Source organism: Ptiloglossa arizonensis, chromosome 1 (genome assembly GCF_051014685.1).
Source record: "Ptiloglossa arizonensis isolate GNS036 chromosome 1, iyPtiAriz1_principal, whole genome shotgun sequence".
NCBI lineage: Eukaryota > Metazoa > Arthropoda > Insecta > Hymenoptera > Colletidae > Ptiloglossa > Ptiloglossa arizonensis.
Genome location: NC_135048.1, coordinates 18,965,834 through 18,990,539, shown reverse-complemented (window position 1 = coordinate 18,990,539; position 24,706 = coordinate 18,965,834). Strand labels below are relative to the sequence as shown.

Genomic DNA, 24,706 nt, shown 5'->3' with positions numbered 1-24,706 from the left:
TTTTATGGACACTACTTGCAATAAAATTTATACCATTTATTACCAATGATAAATAAATACTATTCAGTTATTTAACTCGCAATTGATATTTTTATTAGAAAATTTTTGCATTAAATTATACATATTTTCTTGTTTCGCAGAGGTTTACTCGATACCTCTGAATATATTCTGTTTACAAGAATTAAAGCATAATTCTTCCGTCAAATACAATACAATCTATCGTAATAGTCCGTTCTTTGAATAATAATAACTCTTATTACTTGCTTGTTTGAACAAGGCCTTAAATAACTTATAATTTTTATCGTACCCCTACTGTATTTACATCTGTCAATTTTATATTTATCTTTCATAAATATCCTAAATTTATGTTTCAATCGTGTTAAAAATGAAATTTCCTATGTTCGTATTGTCAAAACATTAAATTTTGCTGCACTCAATCTTATTTCGAGTAAATTGTCATTTGTAATTAATAAAAATTATCATAGATTTATCATAATGTTGAAGATTGCGTGTGCGTGTACTTTTAACCCCAAACATTTTTCACCAAATCGATCCACTTTATTAAACGTTAGATGGAAATAATTAAATTGCAACAATGTGACTCTCGCTCGCTTCTCAAGAAACAAAGATTTTGCATTACATTTCTCACAATGATACTAAATAACTACCATTTGAATTTTATTGCCATAAAATGTAAGGAGAAAATACTAACGGATAATTGTACCTGAACAAACTTATACTTTTCCATATTACTACGCAACTTGAATATAAGATTTTAGACGAAGATGAGAGTCACTAAGTTACGATTATATTGTCTCAAAATTGTACACAAGTTTGCAAAAATTAATAGTACAGCCCTTGAACAATCGATTTTTTAAAAGTTGCAAAAGTAACGACTGCTATTTACATTGCTTCTTTATCACAGTGAGAACATGAAATATACAGACTTGTCGAATATGGGGAGTTTGTAAATCGTTCTACTGGTGAATTATCGGCAAATAACTGAATCGATGTATTTTTTTTTCCGAACTTTAGGCAATATTCGTACTTTTATTGGACCCCGTCCAAATTTCTCGGCAAAACACTTAACAAGTCGAACGTCAAACGTAATTAACGAAGTTTACAACATATTCTATCGGAGCAAATGTAATCTCTATTTAATTGATCGCGTGTGTGTGCATACACGTGCGTTTGTGAATACACGTACGACAATCAAATAATTAAATATAATTAATATCAGTGATTATAGTTATGTCGATGTTCGGTCTGTTAAGTATTAGATCGTCGTAAATCGTTCTTCGTTCTTAAAGTAACAACCTTATCACAATGCTTCTTCCTATACAACGTCCACTGCGACGATACTATTCGAAGACATTAGAGCCGCGTGTAAAGCAACATTTTGAATGTTAATAAAACGTACATTAAACCCTACAGGCAGTAGCAATATAACCTCATGTTGAACTCGTCAACGCAGGCGCTTTGTTTACCGTACGCATTTAATCTACTAACCGATCCCACCAATTGTTTGATCTTATCCTTTCCTTGTTGTCGTACCGTGCCTTCGAATATCGCGTCACCTGGTTGCGTTTGAATCGTCACCGTATAATCAACGAGGTCGGATTTGTCGTCGTTGTCTTTCCACATTTTCGCGGCTTTAATTTCCTTTAGTTCAAGGGTCGCGCACTGCGTGAATTTCTTTAACATTCTGTTCAGTTCTGTGACCAGGAAAACGGCCTTGTCCCGGAGATTCTCGTCGTTTAAAGGAACGTCGCTGCTACTGTGGCACATGCACCAGTGGCTAGCAATACCCGCAATGCTACATGTCCGGTAATCGGGAATCGGCAGGAACCAACTAATCCCGCGAGGTAAACTGTTCGCTTCCGAAAGCACTTTAAAACGATCCTTGAGATTCGATTCCTCCAGATGTTTCGATTCCAGCAGGTCCAATAGGGTTTCGTGCAAATCGAAAGCCGTCGTCAAGCTACGCGTGTTTTTACGAAGGTTAGCCCAGGCGACTTGATACTTCTCCCTCCACCACGTTGGCAACACGATGAACACGAACGGAAGACTGTCCTCCATTCTGCCTTGGTGCGTTTGACGGAAATTACCCCACCTCATCCCGTGATCGCTCATCACTATTAGAGCCGTATGGTTCAGCAACTGTTCGTTGGATAGGTAAGTGACGAGTTTATGGTACGAGTCGTCGCCTAGTTGCGGATAGTTGAAGAAATCGTGGGTCAAACTGGCTTGCCAGAACATCCCGAAGTACGGTTCACCGGCGAATTGTGTCGCCGTTTTTCTCGTATAATGTAACAAATTATCGAACGTCTTTCTGGTACCCACGCAAAGATTCGCGTTCATTTTGTGCGTGTTCCCAATGTCTTTCTCCGAGGCTATGCAAAATGGTCTTAGATAATAATCGGTTGGCTGTTCACGGAAACCAGGCTTCAAGTAATTGAACGTCGACATAGCGCAAGCGTCTTCGCCGAATATTGTACGATAGCCGGCCGTGCTGAAATTCTTCCAAATGAACGGACACTCGTCGAACGTTTTGTCTTTGCTTTGCCAGCACAAGTTGCGTAGCTCCTCGTCGGACAGACCGCTCAACACCGGTACCAAGTTCGGGTACGTGTTGTCGGCTACCTTCGTGTAGCCTAACATTTCCACCGCACCGAGTTTTTGCAGAGCCTCGATGGTCTTCGGCATCATCCTGTGAAAGTTCAGTCTTGAAACGGAGTCGAGGCCGACTATCAGCAAGCTGAGGTAATCGGAGTTCGCGATAGAGGCTTTCGTTTTCTCGTACTTCTGCTCCACCGAACGAAAACGTGGCAGGAACGCGTGGTAATCTTTGTACACCACTTCGTTGTCGCGCGAACATTTGATCTTTACGAATTCGGTCTTGATGGTCGCCGATTCCACGAAGTTGTAGCAATCGTTCCCGTAACTGCAACCGGAGAGCACAAGGTATAATAATAAAAACAATTGTCACCGCTTTCGGGGACGAATTCGCGCCAACGATTCACCCCGGTGATTCGTTTCGAAATTCGTCGTGAAATTCAACGACGATTTTCCTTTCTATTTTTAATATCAAGATTCGCTGTCATTTTCTCGCGAACCGTGTCTACTCGCAATTGGAAAATTTGACATTGATTTATATATTTTTTTTCCCCATAAAATCGAAAGCCTCTGACCGTGTTTAACTACGTTTCTCAACGCGACGAAATAAAAAAGTAAAATACCATGAAAGTAGAAGTCACGCGACTTTCGTTTAAAACATTTTTTCGTAGAACAAATAATTTACGAGTGGTTTAAAGTCGTCGTGTTACGAAACTCACCCCGTATACGTAAATAAACACAAACCCAGTTTCCCGTTCAATTTGGAATTAACAGTTCGTCGAATATCGGTAGTTAATTTGTAAATGTTTGCTTAATACGCGAATTCAATATTTTATTTTTTATCGCGAAATAAATGTTTCATTGTTTGCACCGAACGCATGGATTTCAGAAAACGTAACAATGCAGGTGTTTGAAAGTTTACACGAACGACTGTACTTGGAGCGATTTATCTTAATTTACAGCATTATAACGAAATACAAAATGCAGATACGCGTATTATAATCGTATCGTAAAAATTGTTTCCGAATTTTTACCAATTACGGTACGTACTTTCCTCCCTCGTAGGTCGGAGATGGAAAAAATTCACATTACGTATCCTGGTAAACTATGTACATCGAAAAGTAGTTAAACTTTCGTTTAAAAGAGTGTCTCGTTGTAGTACATCTTGGCTTCGTAATCGTGAGGCGTGAAATAAGAAGTGAGCTCAACGATTTTGCTTTCTATTTTTCCACATTTTTCCCGAGGAGAGGACAACGCGCACCGGAGACACCGTATTTCGCGATTGAATCGTTTCTTCGTGAAAGATAACATTTTTCTTGCGCCAATTACTCACGTAGATCAAGCAGACTAGTCGGTCTACTAGATCGGTTGGTCGAAACGTTCGTTTGCTATTTTATTCGTTGGTGTATCGCGAGACACGTTGATTGCGTGTCCTCGCTTCGTAAACGTATACACGTTTGAAAAACTTATGTTTTGTCGTCACGACATTCGTGAGAAAAGTTCTCGCAATTGTTGCGTCGTTTATTTATGTATAGTATAATTAAGAAAATGGGCAATAAGAACGATAGGACAAACTCTTGGGTATTTACATCGAAGTTAGAGGACTAACGAGTGAAAATTATTTCGGTTGAAAAAGAAATTCTTTTAACAATTATTCTGCAACTATTTTAAAGAGATATTGTTTTCTGATAGCGAGGCAACATTTTTTGTGCCTTAATAACGACAAGTTCTAGGAAACAATTCATTGCGATGCGTGCCTGATCGTGTAATAAATAGTAGAGAAGTAATCATTTTTAAGAACGAAATTAACAGAGGAAGCATTAGTTATAATTTAAGATTATCTCTTATGTGCATAGAAAATAATGAATAAATAAAGTATTTCTTTGTTCTGTATCTAAAATAAGATACGTAAAAGTAAATAAACAATAATTGACGATACATGTATACACCGATGCTCCAGTTCGTTTACCTTGCATCGCTTTATCTCACTCGTAAATTTCTGTCTCAATGATTTATAAAATAAGCGATTTTTCGCGTACTCTGATACGTTTATCAGCATTGTTCGCACAGTTTCCGTAATCTGTGTTTTAAAGTCTTCCGCATTTTTTCGAAAATATCTTCCTCGATTCGTATACGTTGGGAAACACCACCGACGTGATCCTTTGATTCTCGAAACAACAGTTTTAATTTGTCATCGAGACTTCTGTACCATTCCCTCTCGCTGCTTCCAGGTAAACGAAAAATCGAGCGGTCTTTTTACGAGAAAATTGTTCGTTTTCGAATTACGATACCTCTTGGTAGGTTTGTTTCTCTGCGTGAAGAAAATTTGACCTTCAATTTCGAGCTCAAGGCGAATTTTTTTAAACAAATCTCCGTCTCATCGAACGTGTAAATTTATTCTCGAAAGTCGTGACAAATGCTCACTTGTTTTCCTTAGAATCGGGACAGTAATCACTGATTAAACGAACACCGAGTTCGTTCGTTTTCGTTTAACCGAGATAGGGTAGTAGAATTCTCGTTCCAAGAATTAACGTTTTTTTTTATTTAGCCTTGCATGTAGGGCATATGTACCAAGAGCCAAGGCAGGTGAACGAGATAGACCGAGCGTGAGCAAGATAGAGCAACGGAGAAGTGATCCTCGACCTACCTGTGGTTGTCGCTTGGCGGCTGAGAGCAATCATCGTCGCGCGCGGGATGAGCATCCACTATTCAAAATTTATATATTTATGTTCACCGTTATATCTTTGTGAGAGTGTTACCAATGGATTCTCCGTTAAACGGAGAGTAAACAACGATTTCGTTCCGCGCTACGAGCGACTGCACGCGACGCATAGCTCGACCAGTTTAATCAAATTCCCGATGGAGTGGTTTTTCAACATGGAGGAGTAAGTAACTGGCACGGGATTATCGTTTGGATCTATATCCTAAATCAAACGGGACTACGGAAAGACCAACGTTCCCAATTTTAGAGATTTTATTCGACTCCGTTTTTCATTTAAAAGTCTCGCCCGATTCTAGACTCCGAACAACTTTAATCGGTAATACTTTCACGTGGATGTAACGAAAAATACGCGAGAAACGATTATTTTTATCAATGGATGAAATTCAAGCCGGGCACGCCGAGTACACCGAAACAGTGACGATGATTACTTCATTTTTGATCCAGGTTGAGGAACTATCGTGTATCCGATAATTCGTGTATTCGATGTTTATAGTTATTTGCAACGATAACGATCTTACCGATTTTAACGATCTTTAAGTACGTTGGAGGGACAAGATCGTAGAGTATCTTCGACCTACGATCAAGGGCCATTCAACCATAGGTTTGAAGTTACGGACAAATGTTCGAAAGTGTGCGACGAGTAATTATTTACATCAGTAACTATCTCGTCGATTTTAATCGCCTTAAAATACGTTAAAGTTAAACTCACGTACCCCTTAACCCAGGTCTGATCTTTGCTTTCGTTGGCGATACGTAGTATATGTGATACCTGGTAAGTGGAATGTTCATAGCTTCGTTATTGTTACGAATTTACAAAAAATCTTTCAGTCGCGTATATTTGAAACCTCAAAGTGAAAGATAATACGAAAGAGAAGAATGGATTTTGCAAAATGTCGGACTACGATGCTTCTTTTAATCGTGGGCTGAGAATAGTGATCTTTTTCTCCCCTTCGATACATTTCGGTGAAGGAAATTGACGAATTCTAGTTACTATTGTAAATGAATTACCTTCGTGGCCCGTTTCAACGGAAATTAGAATGCGATTAATGTTTCAAGCGTTGGGGCTCCAACGTTGATTGCGATCACGTATGAAACTTTAACCGGAGATTCGAGAAATCTGATATGCGAGATACCTTTACGATAGCGTTGCGTTGAAAGCTTTGAAGCAACGATTGCTTCTTAATTGTAGCTATTGTTACAGTTAAATAAACAGTCTTACTGACGTAATAATATTGTCCTCGTTTTTCATTCGCCAGAAAGGGTGCCAACAGCAGTCGATTTCGTTCGATTTGTTGTAAAAATGATGTATCGCCTCTGGATTTACGAACACCGCCGTGTTGTTCGAATCAACAAGTGGTAGATAATCCCCGTGCTCGCAAACGATTGGCTCCTCCTTGTGAACGAAACGCTTGGTTGCTGGATCGAAAGGATCCATAGCCGGGATTCGACAACCTTTCGTCCGTACTACGAAGCCAGAATTGGCTACCGGTGCGAAGAAAGGCTTTAATTCCATGTAGCTTTCTAGAAAACAAAGAAAACGTGTGAACGTGGAATTTTTCTTCCGTCGTTCGTTTCAATTTTATTTCAAAGTATTCGTCACCGAGCCCGCGGTACGATCGTCGCGGAAAATTCATTCTACCACGGCAGAGGTCTAGAACGCATTTTATTCCGATGTTCTCCGCTGAGAACGTTAAAGTCACGCGCGTACACACACCCCGTTCGAAAGTCATAGGACACCTATCGAAGTGTCACAAAGACCTAAAAGAATAGTGGAAAATCGTCGAAGCGTTCGCAAAATAATTCACACGAATTAGTCGTGAAATGTAAAATAAAATACACGTGCGATAATTTGCGGAGAACCTTACCGATATCGTTCGAAAGTCATAGGACACCTATCGAAATGTCATAAAGACCTAAAAGAATAGTGGAAAATCGTCGAAGCGTTCGCAAAATAATTCACACGAATTAATCGTGAAATGTAAAATAAAATACACGTGCGATAATTTGCGGAGAACCTCACCGACATCGTTAATAATAATTAGATAGTACGCTACGAGTGAACACCCGGTTTCGTTGATCTCGTCGTCCTAGCGATCGGTTTGTCTACAAGTTTTTCATTTAATACCGTTGCATCGATCTCGTAGAACCCATCGCGAGTCCGTTCGTGACTTTAAACAATAATTTTTCAACGGTGTCCTTTGCGTTCCAACCAACTGGACTCGCGTTCCTTTTACGTGGTTTCTTGTCAGCCGTGCACGGTACCCATGCGGTAAGAATTTTCGCGGGATCCCGATGAAACTAGCCAACGCTAACCAACCCCAAGATTTCCGATATCCGCAAACCACGTACCTTGCAGAGTGTCGTTGACGATAGTGCCAAACCGTATCGGTACAAATTGATCCACGGTGTACGTGTTTATGAGGATCAGGGATGTCAACAGGAAGATCAGAATGCCAATTAACCATCTTCGTACTCGGAATTGGTTCTTTTGGTATATCTGGCTGTCAAACTCGAAATGGAGAATGGCGCGGTCATCGTCCACTGCGTTGTTATCGCCACGAAACACTGCCTAAATGGAAAGACGCTTGGATCAATCTATTAATAAATTTCGATCGTTGGAATTAATCAATTCCGCGAATCACGAATTCTATTTTCGTACAATGTAACGGACAACTCGCCGAAACTCTTAAGATATACAACGCAGGTATTTATTCATATTATTTCGAACACAACGAAATCCGTCTCGACGCGTAGAAAGCTTCAGCGAATCGTTTCGTGCGATTCGATTGTTATTGGTTCATAGTCGCTGCGTTATCGTAAAACTTCAACAACGTCTCGTGCACTTCGATATGGGTATGCGCATTTTTTACGAAGTTGTTTCACGATATTCCATCGGTCCGGTTGTTTTTAGAAAGAATCGATCGAATTATTTTCTCTGGTTTTTGTCTTCTCTGGTTACGACAATACGAAATGTTTTATTCCGAGGGCCAATGTAACGTGCGGTTAATATGAGAATAATAATGGGCGGTCGTAAAAACTCTGCGAGGAAAAAGCACCGGAAACGAATTTGTCTCGAAACGTATTTTGCTTTTTGAAATTAGTCGAAAAATTACGAACGAAAACGACTAGAGAAGATAATAATTAAGTAGCTTGTTTTATGTTGGACAGCTTGTATACTGAGTAACGTCTTCTCTCATTTTGTACAATACTCGTAGTTTTTCTATCAAAATTGTGTATATATATATATATACACACACACATATATATATATATATATATATATATATATATATATATATATATACTGCCAAATGAATTTAGTCGATTAAACGTACAGCAGTAATAATTCGCTAAAAATGGTTTAATAAATATTAGACGCTAGATTGTAACGTGCATGTGACTTTGTTTTAAACCGATGCGAAGAATTCGCGGAATGTGCCTTCTCAGTGTATATGGTTGATCAGTAGGTCGTTTTATGTATTTTATCGCTATTAAAAGCGGTGTAGGTTAAACACTATCGGACGGTCTATGTATCCGCCCACTTGAATAAAAAAAATTAAATTGGTAGATACCCGTCACCTGTGAAATTTTAAATGTGAGATTAGATCGTGGATTTTATACACTTGTGACATATGGGAATACGAAACACGTATGCCAATTATGCGCAAAACATAAATTTTTATATCAACGTACATCGGAAATGCATAACATTTTTGATCCGCGAATAATTGTCCCAAATTTGTCAATATTCGCCGAAAATGTTGCTCCAATTGTATCAAAAAATTTTATTCTCGTACAAGTGATTTTCTCTTTCTTTATTAAAGGACAAAAATGTAATTGTAAATTGCATAAAAGCAATTGAACGATTAAAATTGGTAATAATTACACGACATTGAAAATAAAACGTAAAGAAAATAGAAGTAAAATAAATATCGAAATGTAAAAATCATTCTCAACATTTCGCTATTTTAAACGGTAATTCGTTGCCGAATTGGAATGTAAATTAGTGAATGAATTTCACTTCGAAAAGTCAAGTAAACATCCACCGGGACAGTTTTATTGTCAAATTCTAAAAACAAGCCTTACTGGGTAAAGCAATTTAAATGTACGATTAATGCAGATTCAATGATAAGTGATTTTATCAAGCTACGGAGTGATAAAATTAAATTTGAAAGTAAGCAGAGATTTTAAATATTGGTATTGTTTTTTTTTTAAATCGTCTGATTTCCCTAAGATTCGTATCTACATTCTGCGAAGAAACGATCAACATTGGTTGCATGTTGCAAATGTCTTTTTTTGTTTGTCTCTCGAGACGCGTAGAAAGGGACCGGAACACTGTTCACAAGTCGGAAGACAACAAAACAGCATACCATCAACGATAAATAAACGATCAAGTTGCACGTTTGATTAAACGTTGCCGAGGAAAGTCGCGCGTGCAATCGACGAAACGAATTTTTGGGACAACTCAACGCGTAAACTGTATTTTAAATGTCTCACATGAAAAGCAATAGTGAAAGGAAACTAAACGTGGACGATGAAACGTGGACGATACTATTATTTATCGATATGTTCGTTGTCGAGTTCGCGTATGCTTCGAACGTTCGGTTTACGAATATTTTCAGTTCTTATCTATCCCGTACATATCGCTCCAAAATTGTTCGAACTTCTCACCATAAGGATAATAAGCATATCTGTAATACCCCAATGTAGACAACGTCTCGCTTGGTTCACAGAAAATAACAAAAACCTTCAAGTACGTTTCAGTAGAGAAAATTACAGATAGAATTTTATAACCAGCGAAAAATACTAAGCGAACCGCTCGACTAATCTATAATATATTTAAAAACTTCGATAATTACGGATGACAAAAGGTAAAAGGCGATTCACAATCGTTCCGCATTCGTTAAAGAATAAGCTTTTGGCGCAAGAATTATTCAATTTTTTATCACTATGACAAGCAAGCAGTGACGCAACAACATTTGCGCGAATACACTGTGATTAGATGTTTTCACTGTTTTGTTTACGGTTGTCTATGGATAAAAAAATGCAAAGGGAGAAACTCGTAATCTAATATATATAAATACAGTACCTAACGATGTAAATTATAAGTTACGAATTATAAAAAAATATGTCGAGCGAAAGGAATAAGGATCGAACGTTAAACGGTGCACCGTAAACGGTTATTTGAGCAACGTAACTCGTGTGACTTTTTTTTCAAAAAATTGTAACCGATGAACCGGAAATCGAACGAGGATGGTTCGAAGGAGGTTATTCGAAAGCATTTAAATTACTGCTGTTTTACGAATTTTTATCGTACAACGTAAACACGGTATATTTTCTTCAATGTTGGGAATACTATATTTCTTGATCGCAGCAATCGAATCGTAAGGTATCGTACGTTCAAATTTAACTCTACTTTCGATAATATTATTATCAATAATATTAATTCGATAATATATACAATTCGGGAAGCAATTTCTCTTTTCGTTTCATCGAAACTGTTTTAAAATCTATTCCACGAATTTACGTATTGGTGACTCAATGATCTTTTTCTAAGATAATCACCATTCAAACGTTGAGTATGTAGTGACACGAACTTATCGTTGACGGAGTTCACAAAATTCTCTATTTTCATTTGAATCGGGCAACAGTCTACGTTAAATTATTCGGTGGGGTGCATTTACGCACGGAAGAGTATTATATTGTTGTAAAGTACACACCCTACGGTCGAATCTACGTTCAGTCTCTTGTGTGCAAATATTTTTTACCACGTCATACCTTTTCATACACGCAAACATCGCTGTTTACACTCCGCGACAATCGCAACGTTAGACATCGTGTGAACCACACCCTACGAATTCTACACAATCTTAGTTTCGTATCTTCCATTGAAATCTTCTTTGTTCGTTCGCAGTCGTTCCCATTTATACCTCGAAATGCTTAAAACTCAATGGAAAATTGCAATCGAGGCTGATTCAAATCTCACAAGGGAATCCTTACAGCTCTTTCACCAAAAATTTTAACGATATTTGGAGGATTGAATTTAGAGATCGACGTATGGTAGAATATTTCCTTCTAATAAGGATATTCGATCAACGATTAAGATTTGTAACAAAAAATGCTTCGAATTCAAATTCAATCCCTTTACGAGGAAACGAGTTGGACAATTTTCGAACAGTACCTGTTTCGTGAGTGGTAGGTCTTGATTTACTTGTGATTCTAGATATCGTTTCAACTTTTATTTCGAACAATTACATTTCGTGTGATCTCACTTGACAAGTATCAAGTCTCTGTTCACACACGTAAAACCAATATTAATAATTTGATATACTTATCAAAAAAAAAAAAATACGTCGAAATTTCTACACTCGAATATATATTTAACTTTAAATTGAAAAATATGGATTTTTCAATAATTATGGCATGCAGTTTTCTAGATAAAATAAGAGGATTCGATGCTCGTTTGAACTGTTTTTCGTTATTTCTCATCGTTTTGTAGATATTTCACGAAAAAAGAAAATTTCTTTCAAGGGGTGATTTTACCCCCAAAAATCGTAATCCCGCACCAATGAGTGCGTTGTGGATGAACTACACTAATTGTACATAATTTTTAAAAATTTAAAATTCAATAAGGTGGAATCGATATTCAGAGAAATACTAAACTTATTTCATAACGAAATAAAAATTATACAAGAATATCAAGATCCGCTGTCATTTTCTCGCAAACCAGTGTCTACTCGCAATTGGAAAATTTGACATTGATTTATATTTTTTTTTTCATAAAATCGAAAGCCTCTGACCGTGTTTAACTACGTTTCTCAACGCGACAAAACATAAAAGTAAAATACCATGAAAGTAGAAGTCATGCGACTTTCGTTTAAAACATTTTTTCGTAGAACAAATAATTTACGAGTGGTTTAAAGTCGTGTTACGAAACTCACCCCGTATACGTAAATAAACACAAACCCAGTTTCCCGTTCAATTTGGAATTAACAGTTCGTCGAATATCGGTAGTTAATTTGTAAATGTTTGCTTAATACGCGAATTCAATATTTTATTTTTTATCGCGAAATAAATGTTTCATTGTTTGCACCGAACGCATGGATTTCAGAAATCGTAACAATGCAGGTGTTTGAAAGTTTACACGAACGACTGTACTTGGAGCGATTTATCTTAATTTATAGCATTATAACGAAATACAAAATGCAGATACGCGTATTATAATCGTATCGTAAAAATTGTTTCCGAATCTTTACCAATTACGGTATGTACTTTCCTCCCTCGTAGGTCGGAGATGGAAAAAATTCACATCACGTATCCTGGTACACTATGTACACCGAAAAGTAGTTAAATTTTCGTTTAAAACAGTGTCTCGTTGTAGTACATCTTGGCTTCGCAATCGTGAGGCGTGAAATAAGAAGCTAACTCAATACGTAGCTTTATATCGCGTGCAAAGGGAAAGCAAGACGATACTAAAACTAAAACAATATCAGAATGGAGTAACACGTTTCAGTTGTAATTGAAAACCGTACTTTGTTCGATCGATTCTTATTTGGAAAGAAGAATATGGCGATTCACTTGCACTTTCGTCGGGACACTTTCTTTTTCGCATCGGCGTTACGATCTATTTCGTTTATTTATTGTTACCGTGTATATATATATATATATATATATATTTATTCGATCGATTCTTATTTGGAAAGGAAAATATGTCAATTCACTTACACTTTCGTCGCGACACTTTCTTTTTCACTTCGGCGTTACGATCTATTTCGTTTATTTATTGTTACCGTATATACATACATATATACATATATATATATACATACACACACATCATTATATATATATATATATATATATATATATATATTTTGTTATTTATAATTGTATAAATGGAAATGCACCCTTTCAGAAACACAGTGGTTGCTTACCTTGTCTTGCGAGTGATTAGCACGCATACCGGTGCGACCTTTCTTCTTAACAACTTCCGAGTGATTGAACGATACATACCATGCATTTCGGTACGTGCATATCTCAGTGTTGTAATCTTATCGCGATCAATTTTGTTCGTGTTGTAATCAGTATTCCATCGCGGAAGAATTCAATTAACTGCACATAAAAATATTTTAAGAAAATCAGATATTAAGTAACTTCGAAAGGTAATTACATCGGTCGTTTACGTTAAGGGATGGTGACGTTCGTTCGAAAACGATTCGACCGGTCCGATTAAGAATCCGAGGAAAGAGCAAAAAAAAAAAAAATTCGCGTGATTCCGTCACGCAAGAAGCAAACAATTCCGAGTATTCCGTCGAATTTTATTTCCAAGCAAAGGAAGCCAACGAAAATGCACTTTCGACTTACCAGCGGATTGTTTCGATTCTATTCCTTCCGCTTTCGCGATCGAGCATCGTCGATATTATCCGAGAGCAAAGGGTGGAAAGGTTTCGTGGCATTATAGAGGAGCGTTTCCGTTCGACACGATCCACCGATCCTTCTTCCCGATTGTTTTCTCCCCGTGACGAAACATTCGGTCAAAATGTCATCCTCCGATGAAAAAGTCAAACGATATGTTCGCCGCTCGATTGGTCGATTTGTTCGGTGACCGGTACGATCGGTGACGGTCCACGTGATCGTTCTCGTTTATCGATAATCGTTCTCGAAGAGTTCCCGTTGCCGATGAAAACGTCGCTGTTACGCAATCGTGGATCCTCACGAGAAACCCACGTACACGTTACACGGTGATTCTCGTTATCACCTAGACGGTACGCGACTTTCCACGAATAGATTCTCGGTTAGAAACCGTTCCGGTTTTCGACGGAAATTTGATTCCATTTACGGTTATCGCGTAGCATCCGGCGTAAACGTCGCTCGGTCACCGAGATCTGTACTTCTCGCAGGAAATTCGATCTGGTATTATCGCCTGGCATATCTCCGCGAGTCGTCTCGTTGACGACTTATCTATCATCACTGTCCTCCGATCGCGGTTCCCAAAACTCTGTAACGCTCGATCGTGAAACGTGACACACGAGTTCGAGTCTCGCGTCGAGGAGAGCTGTTACTATTGCGTGCACTTCAACGCCGGGCATCGATTCGATTTCGGCCCGACCGGTGACGATTCAAAATTTCGCCGCATTTGCGTCATCGGTGGTACGGTATGCCACGTTGCACGACACCCCGACACCCCGTTTACGTGTCGCCGAAAACGGGTCAGATTTGACGCATTTTCGCGTCATCAACCTGTTACCAGCAGGGTGCTGCTCGCATCGGTTACCGCGCGATCCAAAGATTTCGGTCACGTTGTCCTCGCGATCCCTCGAATCTGTCACGATACAACGGTGACACCGTTTCTCGGAATTATTTTCAAAGTGGATCGGTCGCGGTGCGTCCGAGAACGAAGCTTCGAAACGGTCGTAAACGAAGGAAGAGGAGAAATCAACGAACAGCTGCAACTACCGTCACTAGTGACGTCGCCGAAACGCGTTCACTTCACTCGACTTGCTCACTCGGTGGCTTCCAGCACCGTGTCGATCGGAGGTTATAGACGGTGTTCCTCCTGGACACGCACGGATCATCCATACGTGCGATTCCGTTTCCAAAACGCGCGGTATCCGATTAACCATCGACTACGGGACACTCCGCGAAACGTTCGAACGATTCGGGCCGATTTGGTGAAAATGGAAAGACACGTACCGGATACGAAGACGAAAACGAGAAGCGACGATTACGGTCCCGATCGTAGGATGTTGGTCAGGTTTTCCGCGTGGCCACGTGGGTTACCGGACATCGTCGATCCTACGGAGGAGGTTCGAGGCGTTGCCGTAGCCGGGATTCAAGTGAAATACATACACGACTGTTGACAGTGAGGAAACGAGAGGAGAGACGAGGAGGATCTGGTCGATAGGCGCGCGCTCGCGCACCTCCGCGATTCCGTGTCGTGGAAGTTAAGTACAATCGGCGTTTTCCTCTCGTTGCGGCCCAGGAGTTTAATCAACGCTAGGAAAAAGCCGTGTACCCGTTACATCGGGAACCGGAAAGGACGATCGGTGATCGAGGGAAGCACAGAGGACGGTGATATCGGTCTTAGGGAACGATTCCAAGGGAAATTATCGAAAGTACGCAACGAGCGTTCGTCTACTGGCGGCCGGCTCGCTTTTATCGTGGATATAATACGAAAACGTGTCGTCGACGGTCAACGGGTATCGTTTCGGGATCTCGTTTCGTTTTTCGAGAGAACTCGTTTCTTCGATTCTTCGCACCAAACGCGAAGCGTTCCGTAATTCTCGTCAGGTGGGGTGGTCGAAAGGGCCTCGAAATACCCGGTAGAAACTCCAAGAGGAAAATGACGCGGGAACGAGGGAACTGGTGCATCGGAGAATGCACTTCTCGAGAGAGAGATGCATTCGAAAATCGATCACGGTACGGCGCGCCCCTAATCGTTCTTTGGCTCACGGATTCCACCAGAGACGTTTAAAGTGTCTTCGGCACACCTACGCGTTAACGGGTGAGTACGGTGTTGTCGATGGTAAACAGTAACTCGGATTGTGTCCTTGCCGCGATAGTCTTTCGGTGAAATCAATACCGGTGAGGTGCACGGGCGGAAAAACAAAAATTTCGAACAAATTTTACGACGAAAAGGAAAACTTCCGATTTTCACCTTCCGTATTTTCCACAGATGCCACGGAATCGTACTTTCCCGTTGTTTCTATCACGAATTTCGATTCATGGTGTACGCGCACTTTCGGCGACGATCGCGTACACACGGTGTTTTTAATTTACCGTATTTACCGTATTTTTTTTAACGCTCGAACGCGATATCTTATCTCGAATTTTGTCATTCACAGTCTGACACAAATATTATTCATCGTGGCCGAGATTATTCATCGCTATCGATACCGGTGCTTTTGACGAAATAAAAATATGATGCAATTTATCGACAATAACGGCGGAGGGGGGACGATTTACATAATTTTCTTTTCACTCCGGTTTCGAATTTATTCGAGGGATACGGGAATTCACCGATTTTTATCTATTCGAGAGAAAACGAGGTGATGAAAATCAAGGTCACGGAGTGGTTTCGATGATGTCATCTGTATCGGTAAGACAATTTTGTTATTGTCGCAATTATCAATTATCGATAACGTTTCTTCGATACAGATCGGATCCAAAAATGACAAATTCTTTCTTTTTTTAATCGTTACCGACGTAACAATGCGATTGTTCCATAAAAATAAGTTTCGTACACTTTTAAGTTTCCCGTTCTTGAAAAAATGCACGTTTCGAAAAATTCTGATTTCGTTCAGTTCCGATTTCAGTCGAGACAAGAGAAATCCAACCCGTCGTGCGACTAGGAAATTCAAGTAGCGTAGTACGCGAATGTTTATACATATTTTTAACGCGCATTAATGTTCTTTTATGAAAATTGGCACAAATATTAATCGAAGTGTGTATTTTTGAAAGACAGCGGAAAAAATTCATTTTGAAAGCTATTGTACCCCCTTAAAGAGAAGAGAGGGAGACCGTGGGAAAATTGATAACTTTTCGTGAAATGGATGTGCACAATAAAAAGCTGTCCGAATTCGGAAATATTATTTGTAAAGATGGTTTTTTTTTTATATATATATTTTAATATAATTTAATATAATCTATAAAGGTGGTTTTTAATGTATACGCAGAGACTCGTTTACAATATCGAATATTCGTAAACAACGAAAGGTAATTTTACGCCGAAAGGATCGATCGTTAAATTTGTGTCGATTGAATATTTTTTTGTTCTTCTCTTCTTGTTAAATCTGAAATCTAATACATGAAAAAACAGGTGCTTGAAACGTAAACTTCGTTCGAAAAATGTCGAGTGAATGAAAGTATAGTATGTAGAACGAGAATAAAATGTAATCGCGTTAAAACGTTTTATCGAATCGATATAAAACTGATCAAAGGGAACACTCTTCGAGTGATAGAAATGGCGTCGCTGAAACGGCTATAGTATCTGCCGATTTGATTTGTAAACCACATCGAAAGAATATAACGCGAGAGTGGTACGATTTGTTGACCGTAGCAGCTGAACGTATGGGTCGATTATCCGAAATGGGCTACGTGGCGCCTGTTAGACTTCGTTATCCGAGAGGTAACCTTACTTTCACGATGAAATTTCAAGAAACGCGTTTATACTTTCTCGGATTTTTAAAAACGGATCTCGAATTTGTATCGTAAGAGAAGATTCTTTTATTCAATCGTTTCAACACTGCAAAAACCACTCGTTAATCGGATAGAATATTTAGTTCAAATGATAAATCCTTCTCGAGGAAAAGAAAAAGAAAAGAATAGCAACCCGATACGGTTGATAATATAGGAGATAATATTTAATTTTTACAGCTTGCTTTCCCTTGGTTTCCGTGTCATAAAATTCAATATCCTGTATTTTTTAAAGAAATTCGCAAACTAATCGAACGATGGACCGAGTATTTTAAAAGCTTCAAGAACAGATCGATGTATATACATATGTATGCGTATAATAAAATAAAATGATAATAAAATTTATCTCGTATTGTATTTTTAATAAAATACATTTAAATCCATAGTGCTCATATTCCTCACACGTGTTTATCTTACACCGAATAGGGAATAGATGCTTCTATATGTCCTGTGACTGCAGTTATCAGCGAGGATAAAATTGTATGAAAAGGTAAATGAATTTTCTACGTGTAACGATTGTTTACAAGCGTGGTGAACAATTTTGATTCTTGTCGTTCTTTTCGATTTTAGAGAATCAAGCAAATTACTGTTCATTTTATCTCGAGTATTATTATTTGTTAGTCCGAAGACGGTAATATGAATCTAAAGAACGTTTAAATGTTTCATGTGCATTCAAAACGAGTATCTACTTATATCAAATAAGAAACGTGTGGTATCGTGCTAATTAAATCCTGTAAACTTTGTTTCACAGGCAATTTCGCAAAAAAAAAAAAAAATATATATATATATAATGGACCCGAGACAAAAGAACTTGCCGACTGTTTTATATTCTTTTATGTCATCGCTTTAAATTTAAGGTAATATCAATTATGTACTAAGAAAGGGAGAGGTTTCAGAAATTTGTACTGTTTCATAAGTTCAAAAATAATCATGAAATTCGTAACACGTATCTTTGAAAGTACTTTGAATTTAATTGAAATATTATTCTGGCTAGCTAATTAAAAAGAGATAAAGCTATACGCAGGATGTTTCGGAATTATAATTGCTAACTTAAATGGTTCGTTTTAAAGAACTTGGAATATATATATATATATTTTTTTTCTTATGATAAATTTTTCTTTCATTTATGGTATAAACATTCTACATTCAATTATGGGAGTAAAATTATTAACGAATGTTCCAATATAAAGACACAGTTTATCTACATCACGTTACGCAATCAATTTGATACAGTGACAACTTTCGCTGATGCATGTGTCATCGGCACGTACACGTGTTTCCGATTTAACTAGAGCTAAACAAATCATGTCGCAGCTTTGTAGGACAGGAATCAACTTTTACGTTTGTATTAAATTACCCTTCTGGTTTGAATTAAATAAAGTTTATTTTACTGGACAATAAACAATTCAACTATCGATATAATAGTACACGTTTGTTCTGTAGAAACATTCTCCACAGAACGAATCAAATGCTGGAATCCATAGTATCCCTTTCACGTGACTAGGGATTTTCTTCGTGACCCAAAATTTTTCCCGAATAAATTGTATACAAGTAGAACTACGGTAGCGCCATCTCGCGTTACTTATACAAAGCACGTTAGTACAATAGATATTCTCTTTTTTCGTGACGCGCGAACCCTTTTATCATTTACCAAACCTATTGTTTATAAATTGCTACCTATTAACAATCTCTTATGCATGTCATAGCTTTTAATATTATTTATTTATAAAGGATTTCTTATATACTTGTATAAGTAACAACTATTATTACATACCATTTATAAAAAGAAAACAAAAGTACTAAAATAACGAGTGTCAATAATTGAATTAGCTTTTCATTGTATTTATTGTGCATTTAGAGACTTAGCCGTGTTACAAATAACACTGTCCGACATTGAAATTTTCTTTTTGCTTTCCAATAACGAGTGGGTGATCCTCGTGGAGCTACACTCCACAAACAAGAATACAGAAGCTTAATTATTGTATCACCAGTTTTCGAAAAACACGAATTTTTGTGAAAATCCAAGATTTTCGACAAAAATGTTATTGAAAGGTAAAAAGAAAGTTTTAATTTGTCGGACCATTTGAAATACCGACATCGTAAAATATCATTGATTTTGGAGCAACCTCTTCGTGTAAAAACCCTGTGTCTGAGAACTACCATTCAATTGAACCGGCAATGTCAGTAAAGATGGTAAACATAGAAGACTCGTTTCTATACATTTATGGTTCTATTTGAAATTGAAAGTTATTGTTGTAACTTCGTGACAAATAATCGTACGATAATCTTCGTTAGGTTATTTTAAAGTACAAATTCTCTACTTTTATATCGGTAACAATTTTTTTTTACATATACTACTTTGACCGATTATGGGTGTTCAGTCGAATATAGTTTGTAGAATCACCTTTCTTGAACGAAGAGGTCGCTCTAAAACCACCGATATTTTACGAGATCGGTACTTCAGATCGTGCAGTAGATTCCTATAAGATAAATTGATATCTCGTCCATGTTGTGATGTATTTAGTTTCCATTCCCGACGCTACAAGCGCTGTAATCGTTGTTGGTTCCAAGTCGATAAGGTTGGGTGTGACACCAAAAGGTTAAAGAAGCTCTAGTTATCCCGAGTTGCGAGACAGGATGTTTCATCGAATATCCGGTAGATAGAGCCACTTTAAGCCGCGAGTAATGCTGTGCGGCTGCTATTGGAGGACATATTATGGTATGCATTTGCCAAGAAATGCACACTTTAAAAGCGGCTCTGTATAAGAAGCAAAAGGTTTTCAGGTTCGTATTTATGGAGACTGTATCTTATTCCGAGTAATAGAATACGTTTTATACAGTGTGAGACATACACTATACATTCGTTTGTCGACAGCGTAGCGAAATTTGAAAAAAAAAATCTTTAAGAATTGGGAAGTAGTAAATTATTTCACTGCTCGGGAAAATTTATTTAATTCGATCTCGATTCTGAATCGATCAATTATTCTTGTTAGTTTCGTTTCATTTTCGTGAATTTTCAATTAATTTTGCATTTTTACGCGATAAATCGATTTAAAATCTACGAGTCTCAAATTTGATTCAAAAATAAATTCTCTTTGGTCGACGAAATCGATGTTTTATCGTTTTTAGTATCGTTTCTATGGACAATTACCTTCCAAACAACTTAGTAATTTACATCGTCGACGTTACAAAGTTACATTTCGTAAATAATTTCTCAACACTCTGAATGCTCTACTTTACACCTCTTCTCCCCCCAAAAATCTGGTAAATATAGACACTATTCATCCATTTTGTACAGTACACGAAACACGAGCAAAATGGCGTATCTCGAGTCCTAAGATCGATTCAAATATCTCGATCCGTATCGCGAACGCGCGACATCAACGCCCTCTACATCGCGCGAGAACCGACTTCCTCGTGTCCCGAAGAAAGCAATGAACCAAACGCTCTTGTCCTCATAATAATTGTTTATTGTTGAAGTGATATAGATATAATGATCCGTAATGTAATTTAGCTACAATGATGGGTTTCGCAACTAGCAGAGTTGTGTTTATACATGGATTATACAATATGTACAGAAAAACTAAGATCGTACAAGCAATACTTTGTTTTGGACAACTTCACAGGACTTGCAATCGGGGAATAGCTGCCGGGCATTTCCGTCCCCCAGTTCCATCATTTTGGAAGCAGCGTTGTGCAAGCACGCGACGTCTGCACCTCAAAACGTGTAAACGTTCCACTTAATTTACGAAACATTTTAGTAGCACACTAACGATTTACATGGACTTCTCTAACCGATTTCGCCTACACTTATCACGTGTTCGTTATTTACAGCATTATTTATGTATATATTTATACGTCCGTCGCTCAATGCGTGGAACCGTCCGGTTCCCACCGACGAGAAACTCTTTTTTGATTTTCCTCTTAGAACTACCCTTCGTACTCTCGGACTCTCTTACCTTCCGTTGGATGCGCTTAGTTTTCGTTTTCGTTCTCAATTAAAAATCATATCGAACTGTTTCGCTCGCGACGGAGCCGCGATCGATTTACGCGGCCATCTTTAATTTTTATCAGCGATCTCACGGGTGACTATCCACGATAATAAACGAAAATGGAACCGTTCTATGGACAGGTTACCTCGATACGCGTCGACTCGCGCGAATTTCTCGGAAAAGAGAGGAGAAGAACCACGCTCTCGGGAACGTTTCGATTCAATTTCGTCGGCCATCTTGGTCGACCGTTTGCGTGCGCGCGCAGCCAGTGCTCGTGTACGTTTGCGCGCGCAACCGATGCTCGAGAAGGTTCGCGCGCGCTACCCGCGCGATCGCTTCCCCTATCCGCGATCGAAGATGCCAGACTCGAGAGCTCGTCCCACGTTCAATCGTAAGTTTCGAGTCGAACTCGTCAACGTCGTCCAGTTTCTCGTATGCGTGCGCAATCATCGTTACGTGCTCGGAATTCAAACTGGGATCGGTCATCGGACAGAGGACGAGAGAAACTCGTTCGACCATCTGGATCGTAAATTTTGTAGGTTCGCTCGGGTAACCGTAACCACGAACTCAGTATACCCGTAACTACAAATTAGAACACCGAGAAAATGATTTTCTTTCGGTTTCGAATGAAAGCAGTCTCAAGTGGGCGTGTCTTCGACTCCACGCCCTCGTGTGTCTCAGTTTTCGGGACGTGTCGTCGACCCCGTGATCCATCGAAAACTCGATCACGAAAGATCCGCAATTTTCCTAACGTAATTCGCGAGAAACTCGTAACTCGTGGCTCCTCGAACTCGAACGAGCCACGTCCTAACGCTGAGGAGCCGTTAAAAAGGGTTTCGTTTAAAATTTCAGCCCCCCCCCCCCTCCCTCCCTCCCTTTGACAATTGGGAACCTTCGAATCCATCATCTTCGATCGTTGCGACCGTTTCTAGAAATTTCGATCGACGGAGAGCCACCGTCGAGATCACGATCACCTTTGGACTTTCTCTTTGTTTTGCACGAGAGTCCCCCAAACGACGGAGATCTTAAAAGGTTACCCCTAAGCTAGTTAAAAATCAGATAAATTACGCAAAGTGCCTACTGGACACACGAACGCTGCTATCGTTACTTTTTACAGATTTTTACACGCGTATCGCCTCTCGCCTATTATTCATTGTTTCTTTTTTTTCTTCTCCCTCTTCACCGTCTTCTCGTTTCTCCGGTTAAACGCGAGAGCGTACAGGGATACACACGAGTATTGGTTTTTCTTTTCCTTTCAAGTACGAATGTATGCGATCGATTGCACGGTTCGCGGGTACATCATGCACGTTTATCGCGTTTTCAATGTTTCGGGTACGGTGCGTACAAAAGATTCCGTTGGACAACGCGACAGTATCGATACAATTTCGATCTTCGTATTTCACGATTTTCACAATGTAAACGGGGTGGTGGCGCATCCGATCGATCCGATAACCGCTCGTGCGAACACGACGCGGCCTCAAACCGGTAAATAGTTTTGATTTGGGTTTCCACGTATATACAATAAATAATCAATAAATTACATTACTATTTATACAGTTCGCGATGATTTGTTAATCGATAAATCCTGGCGGTAAAGTCGGCGCGAACGATTCCCGAGTACGAACGGAACGTCCTTCTCTTTCTCCTCCGCCTTCTCTCTTTCTCCGTTTACTTTCCTCGAGCGCGCGAAAATTCAAAACGCTCGTCCGACGTAACGTTCGATCGCACGACGACCGAAGCCAGCTCGCCGAAAAGAAAATGTAGGTTGGAAGAGCGTCGTATAAAGATTATTTAAAAAATAATTCTGTTGCACTTACGAATTAATTGCTTATAAATATAGTTCTGATATATTTTTCACTCCGAGCTTCGATCACTGTGCGATCGACGGCTTCGCGACCATCTCGTTCCGCGAACAGAATTTCCCGTGCGACCGCTCGACGACTTGCGACGAAGAATCGCGATCGAACGGTGGAGTTCGAATTTACCGTTCGTCGATTTAAAATTACTTTCACGGGTACAGTTTCTTGGAAATGGTGACCACGGGCATCGTCGATCGCCCGTACGTTTCCACGACTGTTCTTTCGTTCGTTGTGCACGTCTTAACGCATTCCGTGCAAACTCGACGGAACTATCGAGGAGAAACCGAAGCCACGGAGAACTATTGACGCTCCGTAGCTCGGTGCCGCGGCTTAAGACCGGACAAAACTTCCGCGAAGATTCCACTGTTCCGAACAGCCGTACGAAACGCGTTCGGACACGTCGCGGGTGAGCAACGGTAACGGTTGTCCGTCCAATCGCGCATCGTCATCGGTGGGAAGTCGCAACGACGACGCAACGATGAATCTCGTGTACGTAGCACGATCGAAAACGCGATTCCGGCGAACCGCACGACCGTAACCGTTGCGCGATCGTGACGACAACTGACGCTCGATCGCGTCGAGTCCGTAAAGTGGAATGACCACATGGTCGTCGCGCGACGAGTCCCCGAGCGTCGCAGTGCTGCCACCTGTCGCGCGTCGCGCGAATTAGGAGCGCGAGAGTGGGGGAAGGAGGAGAAGCCACCGATCGAATACCTCGCGAATCGTTCGCGCCGAGCGTTGCACACGCTGACGAAGGACAACGTTGATTTTTAAATCGACGGGGGTTGCGCGCGTACAACCGATAGAGAACCGAAAACAAAGTCCTTCTCGCTCGAACGTACGAATCACGGCCGTTACGGTCTTCGCTCGAGTAATCGTGCGATCGAACCTCGACCGAACGGCCGCGCACCGTTCGAGGAGAAACGTTGAAATTGACGAGGGTTCGGAAGAACGCAAATGTGGGACCTCGGCTGTCTTCCTATGCGATAGAACGACGGGACACGTTGCGGGGTGCGTGCTCTGTACATCGATGTGTAAATAATAATACTATCATACAAAGTATAAGTACATTGGTTTAAATGATTGCAGGCTGCTCCTCTCATATCACAGCGAGGGGCGTTGCCGGGCCCGCCACTAAATCTCTAAACGCGCGCTTCTCGGAAGGACGAAAGAAAGAAGGAAAGAGGAGAAACGAATTAAGAAAAAAAAAGAAAGAGAAAAGAAAAAAAAAAATAGAAAAGAAAGAAAGTGACGCATATACTCGCACGTGTATACAATTTGCGCACTCATACCCCTTCGCACCGATATATAATATTTTATAT

General features: G+C 39.6%; 2 protein-coding genes across 3 annotated transcripts; one reads left to right on the top strand and one right to left on the bottom strand.

The window, feature by feature from the left end:
• Window positions 1-48: 48 nt before the first annotated feature.
• Window positions 49-15,151, bottom strand: LOC143155365 (uncharacterized). 2 transcript variants are annotated; one of them, XM_076328013.1, is made up of 5 exons: window positions 15,032-15,151; window positions 13,273-13,450; window positions 7,688-7,907; window positions 6,562-6,859; window positions 49-2,944 (listed from the first exon to the last, which is right to left on the bottom strand). In XM_076328013.1, exons 2-5 carry the CDS (start codon window positions 13,297-13,299, stop codon window positions 1,429-1,431), a joined length of 2,061 nt encoding a protein of 686 aa, XP_076184128.1. In that variant the 5' UTR covers window positions 13,300-13,450; window positions 15,032-15,151; the 3' UTR covers window positions 49-1,428. The 2 variants fall into 2 exon arrangements, with proteins under 2 accessions (XP_076184128.1, XP_076184118.1); XM_076328003.1 differs by having other exon boundaries at window positions 13,703-15,143.
• On the top strand, window positions 13,353-17,867 carry LOC143147092 (uncharacterized). The gene is made up of 6 exons (XM_076312009.1): window positions 13,353-13,362; window positions 13,473-13,500; window positions 13,900-14,079; window positions 14,191-14,251; window positions 14,371-15,842; window positions 17,714-17,867. The coding sequence occupies exons 1-5, from the start codon at window positions 13,353-13,355 to the stop codon at window positions 15,196-15,198; spliced, it is 1,107 nt and encodes a 368-aa protein (XP_076168124.1). The 3' UTR covers window positions 15,199-15,842; window positions 17,714-17,867.
• The last annotated feature ends 6,839 nt before the right edge of the window (window positions 17,868-24,706 follow it).